The 22,468-nt window shown below is 52.1% G+C and overlaps 1 protein-coding gene across 3 annotated transcripts in view; it reads left to right on the top strand.

The window, feature by feature from the left end:
• The first annotated feature begins 4,278 nt into the window (after positions 1-4,278).
• The window catches only part of LOC140385830 (metallophosphoesterase 1-like), a 145,709-nt gene continuing 127,519 nt past the window's right edge, over positions 4,279-22,468 (top strand). Inside the window, exon 1 of one of the 3 annotated variants that reach the window (XM_072468398.1) lies at positions 4,279-5,149. In XM_072468398.1, the coding sequence (XP_072324499.1) occupies positions 4,851-5,149 (299 nt within the window). In that variant the 5' untranslated portion in view covers positions 4,279-4,850. The remainder of the gene's footprint in view (positions 5,150-22,468) is intronic. The other 2 variants (XM_072468396.1, XM_072468397.1) reach the window with 2 other exon arrangements.

Here is a 22,468-nt window from a genome sequence, read left to right as displayed (position 1 = left end):
CAGCCGGGGCCCTGCCTTCCCAATACGCCTGCGCCGATCCGCGCACCCCGGGGGTCCCTGCTGCTACTTCTGCAGAAGCACCCCCGCCAACACTGCCCGGCCCGCGCTGCAGTTTGTAAAGCCTGCAGTAAAAAGGGCCACTTCGTGGCTGTGTGCAGGCCCGCGCAGTCGCTGCGATTGCGCCCACTATCGCCCCCTCCCCCACGCCAGACGCACAATGGGAGCCGCCATCTTCTCCTCCCGGGTCCATGTGCGACCAATGGGCACCGCTATCATGTCCCCCTTCGGCCACGTGCGCCCATGGGTGCCGCCATCTTGTCCCGGCCCCGCAATGTGCGCACCATGGGCGCCACCATCTTGTCCTGACCCCGCAATGTGCACACCATGGACGCTGCCATCTTGTCCCCCACAGGGTCTCGGACCTCCCAACATCAGAACCGCACACGCTCGCCACCCGAAGCATCCGGTGGCTACCCGCAGCTCGCTTCGATGACACTGGACCAATCTCGCCGCACAACCTGGCCACCACGTCGACGACGGTTAAAATCAGCGGCCACGCGACCTCGTGCCTGCTGGACTCCGGGAGCACCGAAAGCTTCATTCACCCAGATACGGTAAGGCGCTGCTCCCTCGCGGCCCACCCTGCCAATCAACGGATCTCCCTAGCCACCGGATCCCACTCTGCCCCGATCCGAAGTTTTTGTACAGTCACCCTCATGGTCCAGGGCGTAGAATTTAGTAACTTCCACCTCTATGTCCTTCCTAATCTCTGCGCTGCACTCCTGTTGGGCCTGGACTTCCAGTGCAACCTCCAGAGCCTCACCCTCAAATTCGGCGGGCCCTTACCCCCCTTACCGTTTGCAGCCTCGCGATCCTCAAGACCGATCCCCCCTCCCTTTTTGCCAATCTAACTGTGGATTGCAAGCCCGTTGCCACTAGGAGCAGACGGTACAGCACCCAGGACAAGACCTTCATCAGGTCCGAAGTCCAGCGGCTGCTTTCGGAGGGTATTATCGAGGCCACCAACAGCCCCTGGAGAGCCCAAGTGGTAGTGGTTAAAACTGGGGAGAAACACAGGATGGTCTGGACTACAGCCAGACCATCAATCGATTCACGCAGCTCGATGCATACCCCCTCCCACGCATATCTGATATGGTCAATCAGATTGCGCAGTACTGGATCTTCTCAACAATTGACCTGAAATCCGCCTACCACCAGCTCCCCATCCGGAAGTTGGACTGGCCATACACTGCCTTCGAGGCGGACGGTCGCCTCTACCACTTCCTTAGGGTCCCTTTCAGTGTCACAAATGGGGTCTCGGTCTTCCAAAGAGAGATGGACCGAATGGTCGACCAGTATGGTTTGCGGGCCACCTTTCCGTACTTAGAGAATGTCACCACCTGCGGCCATGACCAGCAGGACCACGATGCCAACCTCGATAAATTCCTCCGCACTGCCACTCTTCTCAACCTGACCAACAACAAAGAGAAGTGTGTGTTCAGCACGACCCGGTTAGCCATTCTCGGCTATATAGTCCAAAACGGACTTCTCGGGCCCGACCCCGACCGCATGCGCCCCCTCATGGAACTTTCCCTCCCCCACTGCCCCAAGGCCCTCAAACGCTGCCTGGTGTTCTTTTCCTACTACGCTCAGTGGGTCCCAAACTATGCGAACAAGGCCCGCCCACTCATTCAGTCCATCCAATTCCCCCTCGCGGCCGAGGCACAACACGCTTTCGCTCGCATCAGAGCAGACATCGCCAAGGCTGGGATGCGCGCTGTGGATGAGTCACTGCCTTTCCAAGTAGAAAGCGACGCTTCAGACGTCACCCTTGCCGCCACTCTAAACCAGGCAGGCAGACCCGTGGCATTCTTTTCCCGCACCCTTCATGCCTCTGAAATTCGACACTCATCCGTCGAAAAGGAGGCACAAGCTATCGTTGAAGCTGTGCGGCATTGGAGGCATTACCTGGCCGGTAAGAGATTCACTCTCCTTACAGACCAACGGTCGGTAGCCTTCATGTTCAATAACACACAGCGGGGCAAGATCAAAAATGATAAAATCTTGTGGTGGAGAATCGAGCTCTCCACCTATAATTACGAGACCTTGTATCGCCCCGGTAAACTCAACGAGCCCCCAGACGCCCTCTCCCGAGGTACATGTGCCAGCGCACAAGTGGACCAACTCCGGGCCCTACGCGACAGCCTTTGTCACCCGGGGGTCACTCGATTGTACCATCTGGTCAAAGCTCGCAATCTGCCCTACTCCGTCAAGGAAGTAAGGACAGTCACCAGGGACTGCCAGGTCTGTGCGGAGTGCAAGCCGCACTTCTACCGGCCAGACCATGAGCGCCTGGTGAAGGCTTCCCGCCCCTTTAAACGCCTCAGCGTGGATTTTAAAGGGCCCCCCTCCACCGACCGTAACACGTACATTCTCAGTGTGGTCGATGAGTACTCCAGATTCCCCTTCGCCATCCCATGCCCCGATGACGTCTGCCACCGTCATCAAGGCCCTCAGCACCATCTTCGCTCTGTTCGGTTTCCCCGCCAACATCCACAGTGACAGGGGATCCTCATTCATGAGCGATGAGCTGCGTCAGATCCTGCTCAGCGGGGGTATAGCCTCCAGCAGGACTACTAGCTACAACCCCCGGGGTAATGGGCAAGTGGAACGGGAGAATGGGACGTTTTGGAGGGCCGTCCAGCTGGCCCTACGGTCCAGGAACCTCCCAGCCTCTCGCTGGCAGGAGGTCCTCCCTGATGCTCTACACTCCATCCGGTCACTATTGTGCACCGCCACTAATAACACACCCCATGAACGTGTTTTTACCTTCCCCAGGAAGCCCACATCCGGGGTGTTACTCCCGACTTGGCTCGCTGCTCCAGGACCGGTCCTTCTCTGTAGGCACGTTCAACTCCACAAGGCGGGCCCCTTGGTGGACAGGGTCCACCCGCTCCACGCCAACCCTCAATATGCCTACGCTGAGTTCCCCGACGGCCGCCAAGATACTGTCTCATTCAGGGACCTGGCACCGTCAGGTTCCATCCCAACACACACCCCCCCACCAATGCGTTCCCACCTCCCACCGCGCCGCCAATATTGACCCCACCAGAGCACACCCCCCTCCCCTTTTCCGCACAATAGTACAAAGAGGACTTCTGCACGCTCCCGGAGTTCCCCGATGACTGGCCAGCATCAGCACCGCCACCACCGCCATCGGTGCCACCTCCACCACCACCTGCACCGACTTCGCCGCCACCGTTACTGCGCTCCCAACGAAGCACCAAAGCACTGGACTGGCTGAACCTTTGATGGACTTCGGACCGTCAACATGGACTTTTCTTTCCCTACCACCTTACATAATTGCACTAATTGTATATAATTTCACATCACCCCCGCCAGACTCATTTTTAACAGGGGGTGAATGTGGTGAACCAGTGTAATAGGAGATGTAAGGTAGGACCTGCACTACAGGTTCGCCGGTAGCTCCTGCCGGCTGGCTCCGCCCACGGAGAACTGTATAAATATGCATGACCTCAGTGCCCTGCCATTTCGCCAGCTGCAGCAGGAGGCCACGCATCTGACTGTAATAAAGCCACAATTGTACCCAACTTTAGTCTTTGTGCAATTGATCGTGCATCACCCACTTCTACATGATTGAAGTTCTTGCGGTATTAGTGCCAGCTCCTCGACACCAGTCTCTTGCATTGACCTTCCTTTGCCACCTGCTCCCATTCCCTTGGCTAGGTGATCGTTGCGGATCTCCTCACCCCCTCCCCCTTTCCCCCGCTGAATTATAACCTTTCTCCTCCTGCCAATCTCCATCGTGAAAGCTCTGATGAAGTCACCCAGACTCGAAACGTTGGCTCCGTTCTCTCTCCACAGGTGCTGTCAGACCTGCTGAGACTCCCCAGCATTTCCTGTTGCTGTTTCAGACTCCAGCACCCGCAGTCATCTGCTTTTATCCATCTGGAAAACCCTGGTTGCTTCCCGGAGCTTGGGTGCCCTCTCCCTGCCCAGCCACACCAATTTTCTTTGTTGCCAACTGCGGCACTGGCAATGGTGGAGCCATTAAGGGGGGTGGGGCATTGCACTGGACAGCAGTTTCCTCGGAGGCGGTCCCTTTAAGAGGGACAGGGTGCCTTTAAGAGCTGCAGGCTGCCACCCTGCTCGGTTATTGCTGGTCTGCTGGGTGGTGCTGGGCTGGGTGGCTCCAGGCACATCAATGAGGGAGTCAGCACCAAGTTTGCGCGCTGTCTACGCCGGCGGGACTGGCGAATCGTGACCTTCTCGCCGGAAAATGCGGCGGGCGGGGGACCAATTTTTGGTGCAAAATCTGTGCAGGTGTAAGCTTTTTATTCAGATAAAACGCGACAAAGAGGTCATTTAATTGATAGATCGGCGATCCCAAAACATGTAAGCAGTAAAACGTGTCAAAGGAAGGAGCCCAGTGTCACTGCGACCCCTAACGACGCGATCCCTATAACGGGATCTGCAAATTCACCAATAAATCCTGGGCACGGTTATTTTCTTTTTTTTTTGCAATAAAAAAACGGTGCAAATCCCTCTAAATCTCCGAAATTCATTTGGTTTCGTTTGCTTTTCAGTCAATTGGGCTGCTTCGATTGCTGAGCCCTGGCCAGGGATTGTTGCATTTTATTTGAATGGACATTGCAGAGAGCTGCCGCGGTGGGATTCCAGCCCTTGTCCCCCCCCCACGGGGGTGATTTCGGGGGAGAGCTGGCAGTGAGTGAGTGGGGAGCAGCGCGGGCAGAGCAGGAGCACAGCCAGGGCAGTGTGGATGGTGCCAGGGGGCTGAGTGAGTGAGTGGGTGGCTGGGTGAATGCAGCATGTTGGGGCTGTGTGTCCGCCCCGCCTGGACTCGAACCCCCCTCAGGAGGTGGCTGCCCCCCCAGCTGCTGCTCTGGCTCTGGCTCAGGCTGCTGGCTGTGCTGTGCGCGGTGGCCTTGTTCTGCGAGCTGGGCATCTATTACGCGGTGATGCTGGGATGCCAGTGGCCTCCGCTGGGAGCTCCTCACGGCCGGGGCGGGCAGGGCAGCCCCCCTCCGCCGCTCCTCAGAGCTTTGTTCCTGGCTGATCCACATCTGCTGGGAGCCCTGAAAGGACACTGGCTGGACAAGCTGAGAAGGTGAGATCTCTCTCTCTCTCACACACATACACACACAGATTTAAAACAAAAATCTGCCCAAATTTCATTTCTGTTTAAAAAATGATCTGGGAACAGCAAAAGTTAGGATGCCTTTGCTGAAGAGAATGCCAATGGTCAGCAACGTGTGGACTTTAAATTCTCCAGTCCAAAGCTAGTTTTGAAATGCTCGTTTTTAAACCTAATGCAAGCAGGAATAGCTGCCCCAGGATCATGGCCACTGCACTGTTGGAAGCCAGACGAAAGGGGTTACGTGTAAGATCCAGATGTTTTAACTGCTGTTAACTCAGGAAATGCCATCCCGGTGAATGAAGCAGGTGAGGGGCTCAACCCAGGGGAAATTGATCCAATTGGAATTTGTTAACAAGGAAATGGAATTTGCCACAGTTCCCCAGGACCATAGGCTGCTCTCCCCTCTTGAGAGAGGGCTGGCCGGTGGTGACTTAACCTGAGGGTCACCACATCTCCGGTGTGGGGCAAGGTCGAGAAGGCGGGTCCTTCATGGATAACCTCAGCCGGTATGGGGATTGAACCCGCGCTGTTGGTGTCATTTTGCATCACGAAGCAGCTAACTGACCCCATTTGCTAACGAATGGACCTGCAAACTGATGTAAACCCAGAGAATATTGGTCAGAATATATATTCCCTCATAGCAAATGGGGATTAAATTTCCACACTGGGCTGGGAGGCATGGGGGTGGGGGGGGGGCGGGGTGGTGTTAGAGGAACACAGATATATAGGAGGCTTTGTGGGATTGGAGGAGATTGCAGAGATAGGGAGAGGTGAGGCCATAGAGGGGGTTTTAAAATCAAGATGTTTCTTGACAGGGATCCAGTGTAAGTCAACGAGTACAGGATTAGTGGGGGGGGGGGGGGGAAACAAGGCTTTTTTTGATATAATAATAATCTTTATTGTCACAAGCCGGCTTACATTAACATTGCAATGAGGGCAGCACGGTGGCGGAGTGATTCGTGCTGCTGGCTCACAGCGCAAGGTTCCAGGTTTGATCCCGGCTCTGGGTCACTGTCCGTGTGGAGTTTGCACATTCTTCCCGTGTTTGTGTGGGTTTTGCCCCCAAAACCCAAAAGATGTGCAGGTAGGTGGATTGGACACGCTAAATTGCCCCTTAATTGGACAAAATGAATTGGGTACTCTAAATTTATTTAAAAAGAAACAAAAACACTGCAATGAAGTTACTCTGAAAAGCCCCTAGTCGCCACACTCTGGCGCTTGTTTGGGTACACAGAGGGAGAATTCAGAATATCCAATTCACCTAACAGCACATCTTTCAGGACTTGTGAAAGGAACCGGAGCACCCAGAGGAAACCCACGCGGACTCATGGAGCACGTGCAGAGTCCGCACAGACAGTGACCCAAACCAGGAATCGAACGCGGGACCCTGGCGCTGTGAAGAAACAGTGCTAACCACTGTGCTACCATGCCGGCCACTTAACTGCAAATCAGGATATGGACAGCCGAGGTTTGGGTAAACTCACGTTTCTTGGGGGGTAGATTGTGGGTGACCAGCCAGGAATGGGTTGGAACAGCAGAGTCAAGTGTAATGATGAAAAGTATGCCTACTAATGCTTGTGCACCTTAAAATGAGAATTTCGAGGCGATGTCCTAAACCAGGGTAAAATCGGTGAAAACTCACAATGTTTTGTGAACAGGCCTAATTCAGCAAACCTAAACCATTGTAAAATACCTCAGTAAACAGGACTGCCAGGGGTTTTAGATGTAACTCGTGACATTTCAAATTCCCAGTTGTTGAGCTGGTTCCACCCGGAATCGTTAAGTACTCTTTCATTAGACATGTGGGTTGCTGGAAAGGTTAGCATTTATCACCCATCCCTGTTTACTCTTTAACTGAGTCAGCCTCATTGCTATGGGCCTGGAGTAACATTTAGGCCAGACCAGGTAGGGATTGCAGATTTCCTTCCTGGTAGTGACACAGTAGCACAGTGGTTAGCACTGTTGTTTCACAGCGCCAGGGTCCCAGGTTTCATTCCCGCTTGGGTGACTGTGCGGAGTCTGCACATTCTCTCTGTGTCTGCGTAGATTTCCTCCCACAAGTCCCGAAAGACGTGCTTGCTAGCTGAATTGGACATTCTGAATTCTCCCTCTGTGTACCCGAACAGGCGCCGGAATGTGGTGACTAGGGGCTTTTCACAGTAACTTCATTGCAGTGTTAATGTAAGCCTTGTGACAATAGTAAAAGATTATTGTTAGCACATTGGCCCCAGGCGGGTTTCACAACAATCGTTGCCATGGTCACTGTTACTGAAACTAGCTATATACAGATAAATTAGGAGCACGAGTAAGACATTTGTCACCTCGGGCCTGCTCACATTCAGTAAGATGAAAAATGAAAATCGCTTATTGTCACGAGTAGGCTTCAATGAAGTTACTGTGAAAAGCCCCTAGTCGCCACATTCCGGCGCCTGTTCGGGGAGGCTGGTACAGGATCATAGTTAATCTGAATGTGGCGTCAACTCCACATTCTGCCTACTCTTGATAACCTTTCCCTCCCTTGTTAGTCAAGAATCTATTTAAATATTCATTGAATATTTTGAGTTTGGAAAACTCAAAACCCTCTATGAGAAAAATTCCTTCTCATCCCCATCTTAAATAGGAGACCCCTTATTTGTAAACTGTGCTTCCTCATTCTCGTCTCTCCCCAAGGGTCAACATCCTTTCATTGTCCACCCTATCAAGTCCCCTCAGGACCTTATGTTTCAGTAAGATCACCTCTCATTCTTCTAAACTCCAATAGATGCAGGTCCCAGCCTGAGAAACCTTTCCTCGAGCGATAACCCATTCCCCCCCATCCCATGTATCAGTCGAGTGAAAGTCCTCTGAACTGCTTCTAATGCCTTCATGTTCTTTGCTGTACACAATCCTCCCGATCTGGACTCACCGATGCCCTGTGCAATTGAAACAAAGCAGACCTACTTTTATTTGAATTTGAATTATTGTCGCGTATACCAAGGTACAATGAAAAGTATTGTTCTGCATACATATTCCACTCTCTGAGCAGTAAACGGCAACGTTCAATTTGCCTTCTTCATCACTTGCTGTACCTGCATATTATCTTTTTGTCTTTCATGTACCAGGACACCCAGAACTCTCAAAGTTCTGCAATTTCTTTCCATTTAAATAATGTGCTGATGATATTCCAGGTTTATTAATGAAGGAAGGGAGTGGCACCACAGTATTGTCACCGGATTAGTAAACCAGGGACCCAGAGTAATGCTCCGGGGACCCAGGTTCAAATCCCACCACTGCAGATGGTGACATTTGAATTCAATGCCTACATGTGACTCCAGATCCACAGCAATGTGCTGGACTGTTAACTGCCCCTCAAGGGCAATTAGGGATGGGTAATAAATGCTGGCCTAGCCGGTGACTCCCATGAATGAATTTAAAAATATTTAACTCCACCAGCTGCTGTGGTAGGATTCGCATTCCTGTGCGCAGAATTAACTGGGCCTCTGGATTGGAGATGTAGTGGTAATGCCCAGTGACACTACCATTACATCCCAATCCATTTTCAGCGATGTTAAAAGTGGACCAGATCATCACTCTTATATACAACTGTGAATACTTACTTGAGAGAGGGAAAAAAAACATCGCTTTCTTTAAACTACCCAATTGCATTGCTCCTTGGAGGATTTTACTTTTGTGATGAAGGAAATTATTTTTACTAAACTTTACCAGCACAATTTCCAACAGAACGTGGGAACAATTACCTAACTGCACACCAAGCAGAAACTCATCTCAGTTCTAAAATAAAAGGGTAGTTAGTGATTTTCCTTCCTTAGGTGTGATTCTTGCAAAGTCTATATCTGCTGGAGGTGAATGACAACGAAATGGCGATGGATCAGTTATTTTAATGGACTTACTTTGTGTGTACCAAGAAATTTTGAAGAAGCAACCTTTTGCCTCTGAGACAAAAGGTGCAGGGTTTGTACCTCGCAACAGACAGTGCCAGTGAATAGAGATCAGAGCTCCCCACTGATTTCCAGTGGTTCCTGTATATGGGTTACAGGAGCCCAGAAGGTGCTCTTACTATATTGGACTAAGCACCTAAGCGGCTGGTCATGTGGCAGCCTGTCAAAATGTTAAGTCAGCTTGTGAATTCTCCCACTACTTTGCTGTGTTCTCCAAGGGAAGAGAGTATGAAGATGAAACAGCCGCGATGAGATGCATGTCTCGACACTGGTGTGACGTGCTTGTAGTAAATGCTAAGCTGGCATAAAGGAGCGATTGGTCCTCCTATTGTATTCCACTCGTTGTTGTAGACTATGTATGTAGCTCAGCTTTCATTTCCTGAAAAAGAAAACAATCAAAAGTTAAACAACGAGGGCTTTTCGTTGCTGAGGCGTGACTCATATTCCCTTGTATAAAGGGCAGCATTCCTTTTGATAATTTTCGTACTCAGCCATGACATTTTTTTATGGTCTATGTTAACAATTCAACAACCCCTCAACACAAAACCAAGGAGAATGGAGGACAGATCAAACACCATCATTGTGGTGGTATACATGTACACATAAATGTATATAGTTGTATATCAGTGCACATAGCATGGGCATGACCTCCAACCAGCAGGTGGCATCAGACATCCACCAAGTGACTGGAGACACCCGTCAGTTGTTAGTAAGATGTATGGGAGGATAGTCGCACTTAGAATAGTTCCAGGAGAATTCACTGAATTCATTTAGTAGCCTTTGTCTGTATTATAGTTTCTGTGTCATCTTTCCACGTGTTTGTTAATAATCATCTTTCTAGTTAAACAACTAGATGTTCTGTGTACATCATTACAACGGCCATATCACAGAACATAACATGGTACCAGGTGTGCAGAACATTTAAAGATAACAACAGAGAAGACGAAGCGGAATAGGCTGAAGAATGAAAAGAGGAGATTCTTCCGACGACCTGGTGAACTACAGCTATCTGCAACTCAGCACAACAAACAACGGTAAAGTTAGTGATGGAAGGTTTAAAGGCACCCCACCAATTTCAAGTGTCGGGTAACGTAGATGGAAATTGCCGTGTTTTCAAGCAGCAATTTAGACTCTATGTTTCAGCCCTTGGACTGCAGGCACAGCCTCACGGTAGCAGGCCCTCAAGCAGGAAAAATATACAATATCTTCGCTCTTGATGACGAGGAGGAAAGCAAGAGCTACAACGAGGTGATAAAGTACATCGATCGGCATTGCTCTCCGAAGAAAAATGAAATATTTGAACGTTATATATTTCGTACGCGTTTTGATAGCTGTATAACTGACGACGTTGAAGGCCCAGTCCTGCAATTTCGACAATCGAAAATCATTGATGATCCGCGACCAGATAGTGTTTGGAATATCAAATGATAAACTCCGAGAGAGATTGTTGCGGGAAGATGACCTGAAATTAGAAATGCGATCAAGATTTGCCAGGCAAGTGAGCTGCCTGCTTTGCAGATCAGTATGCTCAGCTTGAAACATTGTGGCGCCAATCTCAAAAAAGACGCCGGCGCCATAAGCACTGTGACGCAGTCGAAAAAGAAACGTGGCCTCCGTGCGGACGGCCATTTAAAAAAAAATGTTTTATTCTCCTCTTTCACATTTTCTCCCACGTTTACACCCATCAACAATAAACAATAATCAGCAAGATATGTCAATCCCCACAATAACAACGATCCCATCCGCCCACCAACCCCCAAACATCAGCCCGCATGTTTTCATAAACAAATGACAAAAAGGAATCAGGGATTACCCGTAGTCACCCTTAGTCTACACAGCCCCCCTTCCCCCCCCCCTCCCGCCCCCCCCCAAACTAATGTTCGATGTTATCCAGTTCTTGAAAGTGCATAATAAATAGTGCCCATGACTTGTAGAACCCCTCCGAGCTTCCCCTCAGTTCGAACTTAACCTTCTCAAGGGTCAAGTATTCCAACAGGTCCCCCCGCCACGCCAGGGCACTGGGTGGAGAGGCTGCTCTCCATCCCAGCAGGATCCGCCTTCGGGCGATCAACGAGGCGAAGGCTATGATATCTGCCTCCGCTCCCGTTTCCAACCCTGGCTGATCCGACACCCCGAATATGGCCTCCTGGGGACACGGGTCCAGTTTCACACGCACCACCTTGGAAATTACCCTAAACACCTCCTTCCAGTACTCCACTAGCTTTGGACAGGACCAAAACATATGAACGTGATTAGCGAGCCCCCCCCGCGACGCTCACAAGCATCCTCTACTTCAAAAAATCGGCTCATCCTCGCCCTCGTGAGGTGCGCTCTATATACCACCTTCAGCTGTATCAGCCCCAACCTCGCACATGAGGTGGAGGCATTCACTCTCCGGAGCACCTCACACCAGACCCCTCCTCTATAACCTCTCCCAGCTCTTCCTCCCACTTTGCTTTGATCCCATCCAGTGGTGCCTTATCCTCTTCCAAAATAGCTTCGTACACCGCTGACACTGCCCCCTTCTCCAGTCCCCTTGTCGTCAACACCTCCTCCAGCAATGTGGAGGCCGGTTCCACTGGGAAGCTCTGTATCTCCTTCCTGGCAAAATCCCGAACCTGCATGTACCTAAACACTTCTCCCTGCTCTAGCCCATACTTCGCTTCCAGCTCCCTCAATCCTGCAAACCGACCCCGAAGAAACAAATCTTTTAGCGTTTTAATCCCCTTCTCTTCCCATTTCCGAAAACTTCCATCCCACCTCCCTGGCTCAAATCTGTGGTTCCCCTGAATCGGCATTTCCCTTGACCCTAAACCCAACCCGAAGTGTTGGCGAAACTGCCTCCAGATTTTCAATGGAGCTATTATTACCGGACTCTCTGAGTATTTCCCCGGAGCTATCGGGAGCGGCGCTGTTGCTAGTGCTTTCAGCCCCGACCCCCTGCACAAACTCTCCTCCATTCTGACCCACTGAGAATCAACCCCTCTGACCCAGCTCCGCACCTTCTTCACATTCGCTGCCCAGTAGTAGTACATCAGGTTCGGAAGACCCAATCACCCTGCCTGCCTTCCCCTCTGTAGCAGTGCCTTTCTCACTCTGGCCACCTTCCCTCCCTATATGAACGAGGTAATCCTTCCCCCAATCTCCCTGAAAAAAGCCTTTGGCAGGAAAATCGGTAGGCATTGAAAAATAAACAGAAATCGCGGCAACACATTCATTTTAACCGCCTGTACCCGACCCGCCAGTGACAGAGGAAGGCCATCCCACCTTGCAAGATCGGCTTTCACTCTCCCCACCAAACTAGTGATGTTGTACCTGCGAAGCCTCCCCCACACCCGGGCAACCTGCACCCCCAGACACCTAAAATGAGTCCCTGCTCTACGGAATGGCAGCCCCCGCACCCCCGGCCGAGACATCACAAAATACTCACTCTTGTCCAGGTTCAACTTGTACCCCGCGAAAGACCCAAATACCCGCAGTAGCTCCAATATTCCTCCTATCGACGCACTCGGCTACGACACATACAGCAGCAAGTCGTCGGCATATAAGGACACCCTATGCTCTGTCCTCCACCGCACTATTCCTTTCCATGCTCCCAAACTTCTCAATGCGATGGCCAACGGCTCAATCGCAAGTGCAAACAGCAGGGGGGACGTAGGACATCCCTGTCTCGTCCCACGGTGGAGAGAAAAGTATCACAAACTGATATTATTTGTGCGGACACGCGCCTTCGGCTCCTTATATAATAGCTTTACCCAGTTCACAAATCTTGGTCCAATCCCAAACCGCTCCAGCACTGCCATCAGGTACCCCCATTCTACCCGGTCAAACGCCTTCTCGGCGTCCAATGCCACAACTACCTCTGTTTCCTTCCCTTCCGCCGGTGCCATAACGACGTTCAAAACCCTCCTAATGTTCGAAAACAGCTGCCTCCCTTTCACGAACCCCGTCTGATCCTCCCCTATCACCTTCGGGAGGCACTCCTCCAGCCTACCCGCCAGTACCTTCGCCAACACTTTTATGTCCACATTCAGAAGTGACATGGGCCGATACGACACACATTCCGTCGGATCCTTATCTTTTTTAGCAACAGTGAAATCGATGCCTGCCCCAAGGTTTGCGGCAACACCCCCTTCTCTATCGCCTCCTCAAACATCCCCACCATCAGGGGTGCCAACCTATCCTTGAATTTTTTATAATATTCCACCGGAAACCCATCCGGCCCTGCCACCTTCCCCGACTGCATCCTCCCAATCGCATCCTTTATCTCCTGCTCCACTATTGCTCCTTCTAATGTAGCCCTGTCCCCCTCCCCTAGCCTCGGGTACTCCAACCCATCTAGAAATTCCTGCATCTCACGGTCTCCCCCGAGTGGCTCTGACTTGTACAACCTCTCATAAAACTCCTCAAAAACCTTGTTAATCAGCACTGGGGCCACCACCAACTTCCCTGCCCTATCCTTCACCTGAAGAATTTCCCTTGCCGTGCCTCCCTCCGGAGGAGCTCCATGTTCATAAACTTCACCTCTTGCTCATCTCAGTTGGTGCACCGCCTTCCTGGTGGACAGTCGAAGCTCGCCTGTAGTTCCTTCCTCTTTTCCATCTTCGCCGGGTCCCCATCCTCTGCATACCTCCTATCTACCTCCAACATCTCATCTATTACCCTCTGCCGCTCCAACCTCTCCTCTTTATCTATCCACCCTAGCCTGAAACAAAATTACCTCCCCCCTCACCACCGCCTTTAGAGCCTCCCAGACGACTGCCTTCGACACCTCACCCGTACAATTGAAACCTACATACTCCTTAACTACCTTTTCAATTTTCTCACAGAACACTTGGTTCCCCAAAAGCCCCTCATCCAGTTTCAATCCCGGTCTCTGCGCTGCCCCCTTCTCCAGCACCATATCCACCCAATGTGGAGCGTGATCTGACACTGCAATTGCAGAGTATTCCGACCCCTTGACTCCAGCCAGCAAAGCCTTCCCCACCACAAAAAAGTCGATCCGCGAATATACCTTATGGACCGCTGAGAAAAACGAGTACTCCCGTTCCCTTGGGTGCAGGAACCTCCAAGGGTCCACCCCTCCCATTTCCACCATTAGCCCAGCCAGCGCCTTCGCCCCCCCCCTGATGGGACCAGCGAGCGCGGCCGTGATCTGTCCAACCTTGGCTCCTGCTCCACTATTGCTCCTTCTAATGTAGCCCTGTAGTTCCAGTCCCCCCCCACAATCAGCTCATGCGTGTCCAAGTCGGGAATAGCCCCAAACACCTTCCTCGCAAATCCCACATCGTCCCAATTGGGACCGTATACACTTAACAGCGCCACTAATCTCCCCTCCAGCGCCCCTGTCACAATCACATATCTACCCCCCTGATCTGCCACCACCTTCTCCATCTGGAAGCGTACCCTTTTGCTGACCAGCACCGCTACCCCTCGAGCCCTTCCATCAAATTCGGAGTGAAACACTTGGCTAACCCAGCCCTTTTTAAGTCTCACCTGATCCTTCACCCTCAAGTGAGTCTCCTGCAGCATTGCTACATCGGCTTTCAAACTTTTACGATGTGCAAGCACCCTTGACCTCTTGACCGGACCTCTTGCACTCTCACGTTCCACGTGATTATCCTTACTGGGGGTTTCTCACCCCACCCCCCACACCTTTCTTATCCACCATCACCATACCACCGGGCTCTGCCCCATAAGCCTGACCCGCCCCTGTCCATTGTTAACATCGAACCCCTTCCCCCCCCTCCCAAGAACCCCCCCCAACAAAAACATCCCCCAACATCCACCCCTCCACCCCCTGTTGCTCGCCTCGTAGGCCCATTGAAGCCTGCTATCCAGGCTCCAACGTCCGCAGTCCTCCTCTCACCTCACCCCCATTCACTAACTGACTTTAGTTAGCTGGCGCGGGTGGCTCCCCCCCGCCAAGACCTCTCGCCCCCTTCCACCCAGTCTCAGAGAAAGAAACACCAAAACAAACCCAACAATCCAACCCCGACAATTCACTAACATAACATTTAACCGTCGCAACACAGAACGCCATTAACTTGAACTCTGTAACAATGCAAAGAGAAGTAAATTTCAATACAAATCAGTAAAAAGAAAGTTGTAACATTTGTACGTTTTCCAGCCGCTCAAACACAGTCCAGAGTCTCTCTTCCAGTTCCGCTCTTCACGTCTGTCCCAAGCCTTCTGCCCTCATGAATGCCTCAGCCGCCTCCACTGGCTCAAAATAAAAGTCTTTGGCTTTATATGTTACTCTCAACTCCGCTGGGTACACCACACCAAATCGCACCCCCTTCTTGTACAAAGCCGCCTTCACTCGCCCAAACGCCGCTCGTCTTTTTGCCAACTCCACCGTCCAGTCCTGGTAGATCCGAACCGCAGTACCATCCCACAGCACCTCACGCTTCTGCTTCGCCCAGCTTAATACCTTCTCCATGCAAAACTTATGGAAGCAGATAATTACTGCCCTTGGCGGCTCGTTCACTTTGGGCTTCGGCCTTAATGACCGATGAGCTCGGTCTAGCTCGTACAGGGTGGGGCTCCCACCCTCCCCCATCGCACTACTCGAACGCATATATGTACGGCCCGTGAACGAGGTCTACACGCGACACATCTTCACCACTCGCCGCCAGCGCCCCGGGGAGTCGCTAGATGACTACCCACGCGACCTCAATGCCCTCGCGCGCAACTGTAACTACCAGGCCGTTATGGCCCCTCAGCATACAGGGCTCGCTATCCAAGATGTTTACGAGGCGGGGGTCCAATCGAACTATGTAAGACAGCGCCTGCTTGAAAAAGGGGCCCAGGACCTGGAGGACATGGTAACACTAGCTACCTCTCTGGTGGTCGAGTTTCAGAGCCTTATTGCGTTCCCCGCCGACCACGCGACCCCCTCGTGGGCCCCCGACCAGAGACTACCCCAGGCTTGTGCCACGCGGCCGCCCGCCCATCATGGGGGGCTGCCCTGCTATTTTTGCGACCAGTCCCAACACCCCCGCCAGCACCGCCCGGCCCGTAACTGCGGGCGAAAAGGACACTTCGCCAAGGTCTGCCTGGCCAGGTGGAAAAACTCGAACTCACAGAACCGATCCACAGGCCCGCAGACCCCGCAAAGTGGCAGCGTGTCTGCTGACTCTGCCTTCCCACAACACGTGCGACTCATGGGGGCCGCCATCCTCCCCCACGCGGCCGGCCACGTGCGATCCATGGGGGCCGGCCTTCTTGGACTACATCGTCCTCACCGGCCATCTTGGCCGCCATCTGCTACACCGCCCGAGATGTACGAACGACATGGACAGCAGCCATCGCGGGGCCGCCCCAGCACCTCCGATCACGCCGCCGGCTACCCCCACCTCAGCACGGTCACCCTGGACCAGTCGCGACCAAACCACCTCCGGAGCTCCATGATGGCCGTCCGGGTAAACGGCTACGTGACACCTTGCCTTTTCGACTCTGGGAGCACAGAGAGCTTCATTCACCCGGACATGGTAAGACGTTGTTCGCTCCCAATATTCCCGACGCGACAAACTATCTCCCTCGCCTCTGGGTCGCACTCGGTGCAAATCCAAGGGTGCACTACTGCAACCCTAGCGATCCAGGGCGCTGAGTACGCTAATTTTAAACTATATGTGCTCCCAGACCTCTGCGCTCCTCTCCTCTTAGGACTCGATTTTCAGTGCAACCTCAGGAGCCTAACTCTTAAATTCGGGGGCCCCTGCCCCAGCTCACCATATGCAGCCACGTGACCCTAAAAATCGACCCACCCCCCCTCTTTGCGAACCTCACTGCTGATTGTAAGCCAATAGCCACCAGAAGCAGGCGGTATAGTATGCAGGACAGGACGTTCATTAGGTCCGAGGTCCAGCGTCTCTTGCGGGAAGGGGTCATAGAAGCCAGCAATAGCCCCTGGAGAGCTCAGGTGGTGGTCGTCAAGACCGGGGAAAAGTTCCGGATGGTGGTTGATTGCAGCCAGACCATTAACCGCTTTACACAACTCGGTGCGTACCCCCTTCCCCGGATTGCAGACATGGTAAATCAGATTGTGCACTACCGCGTGTTCTCTACAGTAGACCTGAAGTCTGCAGATCACCAGCTCCCAATCCACCCGGAGGACCGCCACTACACGGCGTTTGAGGCAGATGGCCGCCTTTTCCATTTCCTCCGGGTCCCCCTTTGGCGTCACAAACGGGGTTTCGGTGTTCCAACGAGCAATGGACCGAATGGTGGACCAGTACGGGCTGCGGGCCACGTTTCTGTACTTGGACAATGTGTAGCCACCTGGGTTGGCCACTTCCCGACTTAAAATGGAGAACCACAAAGACTGAAGGGAAATTCAGCCAACACAGGCAAAATTGAGCAAGTGCAGAAATCATGTGTATTGAAATTTGCGAAAACCAGACAGCACTGAAACCAGCAGCAATCTGCATAGTAATGAGCAATTCCAAGGCACAATCGCAACACTTAAGGTGAATAAAGCCAAGCCAGACTCCTCGGCGCCAGCAGTAGCCAAGACAAAGGAAGGCCAATGGACATTTAGGGACCGCCCAGCAATCAGGGAACAACTCCAGTATTGGAGAAATCGATCCAAATGATCGGAACGCAGTCCAATCATTTGGAACCAGGTATGGGGTCCGCCCGAAGGGCGGGAAGCCCCTGGGGACTATAAAGTAAAGCCCCAAGTTCAAATCGTCCTCCTTTGGCAGGGTCACTCAGCAACTTGAATCAACCCGTGAGAGTGACCTGTCCAAGCAGCCACATCAACCAAGTAAGTCTCCAGTCAACGCTCGCTATGAGATAGGCGCTCCTAGCTACAAGTCCATACCAGCTTTTGAATCCTGCAGACTCAGGACCTGAACGAAAGGCCATTTGTTCCGCTGACCTGGTGGGCCAGTCCGAAGCTAAGTATAGGCCTTTTAGTGATAGGAATAGTCTAGAAAGTAGAGTTTATGCATGAGTAGTGACTTACTGTGTATAATAAATGTGTTTTGATTTGAATCTTACTAATTGGTGTGTTGAGTTATTGATCATTACTTGAACTTGAACCTCGTGGCGGTATCATAAAGATACCTGGCGACTCTAGAGCAAAGGTTAAACAAACAGAGCAAATTACGATTTAAGAGCCAACCAATAGTTAGCAACAAATGTAACCATCTGCGGCCATGATCAGCAGGACCACGACGCCAACCTCCACTGATTTCTCCAAACCGCCCAAAAACTCAACCTCACCTACAACAAGGAGAAATGCGTTTTCCGCACAACCAGGCTAGCCATCCTCGGCTACGTTGTGGAAAACGGGGTCCTAGGGCCCGACCCTGACCGTATGCGCCCCCTCCTCCAATTCCCTCTCCCTCACTGCCCCAAGGCCCTGAAGAGGTGCCTTGGATTTTTCTCCTATTACGTCCAGTGGGTTCCCCAGTATGCAGACAAAGCCCGCCCACTATTTAAGGCCACCATTTTTCCACTGGCAGCTGAGGCTCGCCAGGCCTTCAACTGCATCAAGGCGGACATCGCCAAAGCTGCAATGCGCGCGGTGGACGAGTCCGCCCCCTTCCAGGTGGAGAGCGATGCCTCAGAGGTCGCTCTCGCCGCCACTCTCAACCAAGCAGGCAGACCGGTCGAGTTCTTTTCCCGCACCCTCACCACCTCTGAAATCTGACACTCCTCGGTCGAAAAAGAAGCCCAAGCCATCGTGGAAGCCGTACGGCACTGGAGGCACTACCTCACTGGTAGGAGGTTTACCCTCATCACCTACTACATCAAGTTCCGCAACCTGCCCTACTCCATCGAGGAGGTCAAAGCTGTAACCAGAGACTGCCAAATCTGTGCGGAGTGTAAACCGCACTTCTATCGACCAGATAAGGCCCACTTGGTAAAGGCGTCCCGGCCATTTGAACGCCTTAGTATCGATTTCAAAGGGCCCCTCCCCTCCAATAATCGCAACACGTACTTCCTGAACATCATAGACGAGTTCTCCCGTTTTCCGTTCGCCATTCCCTGCCCCGATATGACCACTCCCACAGTCATCAAAGCCACGCACAGTGTCTTCACCCTGTTCGGTTACCCCAGCTATGTCCACAGCAACAGGGGATCGTCGTTCATGAGCGACGAACTGCGTCAGTACCTGCTCAGTAAGAGCATCACCTCAAGCAGGACTACCAGCTATAACCCCAGGGGAAACGGGCAGGTGGAGAGGGAGAACGCGACGGTCTGGAAGACCGTCCTACTGACCCTACGGTCCAGGAATCTCCCGGTTTCTCACTGGCAGGAGGTCCTCCCCGATGCACTCCACTCTATTAGGTCCCTCCTTTGCATGGCCACAAACCAGATCCCTCATGACCGCTTGTTTGTTTTCCCTAGGGGAGCTACCTCAGGGGCCTCGCTTCCGTCCTGGCTGATGACACCGGGTCCAGTCCTCCTCCGAAAACATGTTCGGAGCCATAAGACCGACCCCCTGGTAGAGAGGGTCCAGATCCTGTACTCCAACCCACACTATGCGTAGATCAGACACCCCAATGGCCGGCAGGATACCGTCTCCCTCTGGGACCTGGCGCCCGCAGGCTCCAACACCACTCCCACTACTGCATCCCCCACACTAGGTCCCGTCCAACCTCCCATGTTCAGCGCCCCTACCCCTATCCAACCTCCCATGTTCAGCGCCCCTACCCCAATATGGTTCTCGCGCACCCTCCCACCCGCCGCACCGTTCCACAGGAATGAAGCTCCGGAAGAGCCGCTCCAGGAGTCCACGCCTGTGCCTTCTCCGGGCCCAGCTCTACAGCCACCCGAAACGGCTGCAACACCAGTGCTTCGGTGGTCGCAATGTACGATCCGGGCATCAGACCGACTGAATCTGTAAACCCGTCACCCCCGCCGGACTTCATTTTTTAAACAGGGGGTGAATGTGGTGAATGGAACTACTGTTAATTCACTAGTGCACTGTGATATCATGTTACTGCTGTATCGTGTTACGTTATGTGTTTAATCCTGTGGGCTCCACCTATGGCCATTGTACGGCTTCACCCACAGGGGGATATGTCGGGGCATGTACGGGCTCGCCCATGGCTCCACCCCTTACAGGAAGTATAAAGGCAGCTGACCTGCGGGGCCGCATTCATTGTTGTACCGGTCACAGGCAGGCTCAGTTCTAAGCTGATTCTAAGGACCTCAACCTGAACATTAAAAGGGAGCTTTACCCTATCCCGAAGAGGGAGAAAACAGTGTGCGAGGTGGCTGGAGCAACATGTTTCAGCAAGTTGTATGCACGTATACACGTTTAACATACCGTTCAGGCTCGACTGCTTCCGGAGGCTGCAGTTAGGTATAATTTCAGCGTCTGAAATTTTCCATCGTGCTATGAAACACGTAGTGGAAGGATTACCAGGCGTTTTAATGGAGGTCCACATGAGAGAAGCGTGATGAAAAGCTTCTCAGAGTTCTACAATGGGTCACAAAAAATGGCTTCAAGCTCAATAAAACAGAATGTCAAATCGGGGTTGATGCATCACCTTTTTAGGGTACAGGCTCTTGACTCAAGGTGTGCAGCTGGATAACCAAAAGATAACGGCCATTCTGACGATGTCACGTCCCACAGGCAAAAACATATTCCAGGGAAGATCAACTTTGTTGGCAAGTTTATTCCCAACCTGGCCTCCAAAACTTCCCAACTACAAGACTCGATAAAAAAGGACGGTGTATTTCAATGGTCTCCCAAATACGAGAAGTGGCAAGCTTTGCGTATCTCGCTGATGACAGCACCAATCCTTACGTTCTTTGATCCGATGTGTCCCAGGATGGCCTTGGAGCTGTATTGCTGCAGCAGGGTGCAGACGACAGCTGGCTGCCAGTGGCATACGCATCTAGAGCGATGTCCGAAACGGAGCGCAGGTATGCACAGATTGAAAATGAATGCCTTGGGTTCGTCACGGTTTGGAAAAATTCCATGATTTTGTGTATGGGCTGCCGACGTTTCTGATGGAGACTGACACAGGCCACTTGTATCCATTGTGCAGAAAACTTTGTGCCACATATCCCCGAGAATCCAGCACATGATGAAGCTCACGCTTTCTCGAGCCACGAGCATCAAGGAGGTACACCTGGTTGCTGAGGATGTGCAACTACATGTCAATTTTGTCGCTGCGTTGCTTCCAGTCTCCGATGAGAAGTCATGCCTAATAAAGGCAGAAGCAGCCAAGGACATAGTCCTACAAAAGTAATCAAATGTCTCTGAGAGGGATGACCTAAGGGTTCCTGCTCGGATTACTACAATGTGGGGCCAGAATTCAGTGAGGCAAATGGCCTTCTTCTGCGACAGCGCAGGATTGTGATTCCCCATACCTTGGGGCCGCTCATGCTCCAGAAACTCCATGAAGGGCACCTTGGCATTGAGACGTGCAAGCGCAGGGCCAGGGATCGATTGGCCAGGCATCACCCAAGACATTTCAGGCATGGTAGACCACTTTGACACATGTCAGAAATTCCTCTGTAAGCAAAGTAAAGCGCCGATGCATGTGGGTGAAATTATCGCACGCCTGTGGCAGAAAGTGGGCATGGACCTGTTCCACTTCAATGGGAGAGAGTACCGTGTAGTTATTGCCTACTTCTCAAACAAGCCGGAGGTAGCACTGTTGCCGAACTCAACTGCTCGGTGTGTCATAAAACATGTCAAAGTGATTTTTGCCCAACATGGCATACCAAGCATTATTATGTCGGAAATTGGGTCTTGTTTCAAAAATCATGACTGGACTGAATTTGCCCGTCACTATGATTTTAGGCACATCACCTCTAGTCCTCTATATCCCCAATCGGACGGGCAGGCGGAAAAGAGTATGCAAATTGTAAAACAGCTGCTATAAAAAGGCCATTGATAGTAAGGAAGACATCTATTTGGTGCTTCTAAGCTACCCTTCGGCGCCACTTGTCAATCGACTGTCGCCAGCAGAGATGCTCATGAACAGACCCTGCCGACTCTGCCCTCCGTGGCAGCTCCTCCTGTAGATCGACGACTGGATCGGAAATTGCCTTTTCTAAAGAGGAGGTAGAAAGAGATCTAATGTTTGATCCACAAGGAAGCTCCAGCCACTGCATCCAGGTGATACCGTCGAGGATGCCAATGGCAATGGATGATCAAGAGTGGCAAAGTTTTTGCAATAGGCAGCTCCACATTCGTTTCTGGTTTAGACTGAGGATGGTTCAGTCTTGCGAAGGAACCAAAGAGCGCTATTGAAACAGCCTTTCTTGCCAAGTCCAACAGAAAAGCTGGTGTGTAATCCCAAACCTGAAGAGGACACAGACCACCTAATAGAGCCAGTGATCAGAGAAGCATCCGCAGCAGTGAATACAGAACGAG

Source organism: Scyliorhinus torazame, chromosome 11, assembly GCF_047496885.1.
Source record: "Scyliorhinus torazame isolate Kashiwa2021f chromosome 11, sScyTor2.1, whole genome shotgun sequence".
NCBI classification, from domain to species: Eukaryota; Metazoa; Chordata; class Chondrichthyes; order Carcharhiniformes; family Scyliorhinidae; genus Scyliorhinus; species Scyliorhinus torazame.
This window is presented reverse-complemented; position numbering and strand designations above follow the sequence as displayed.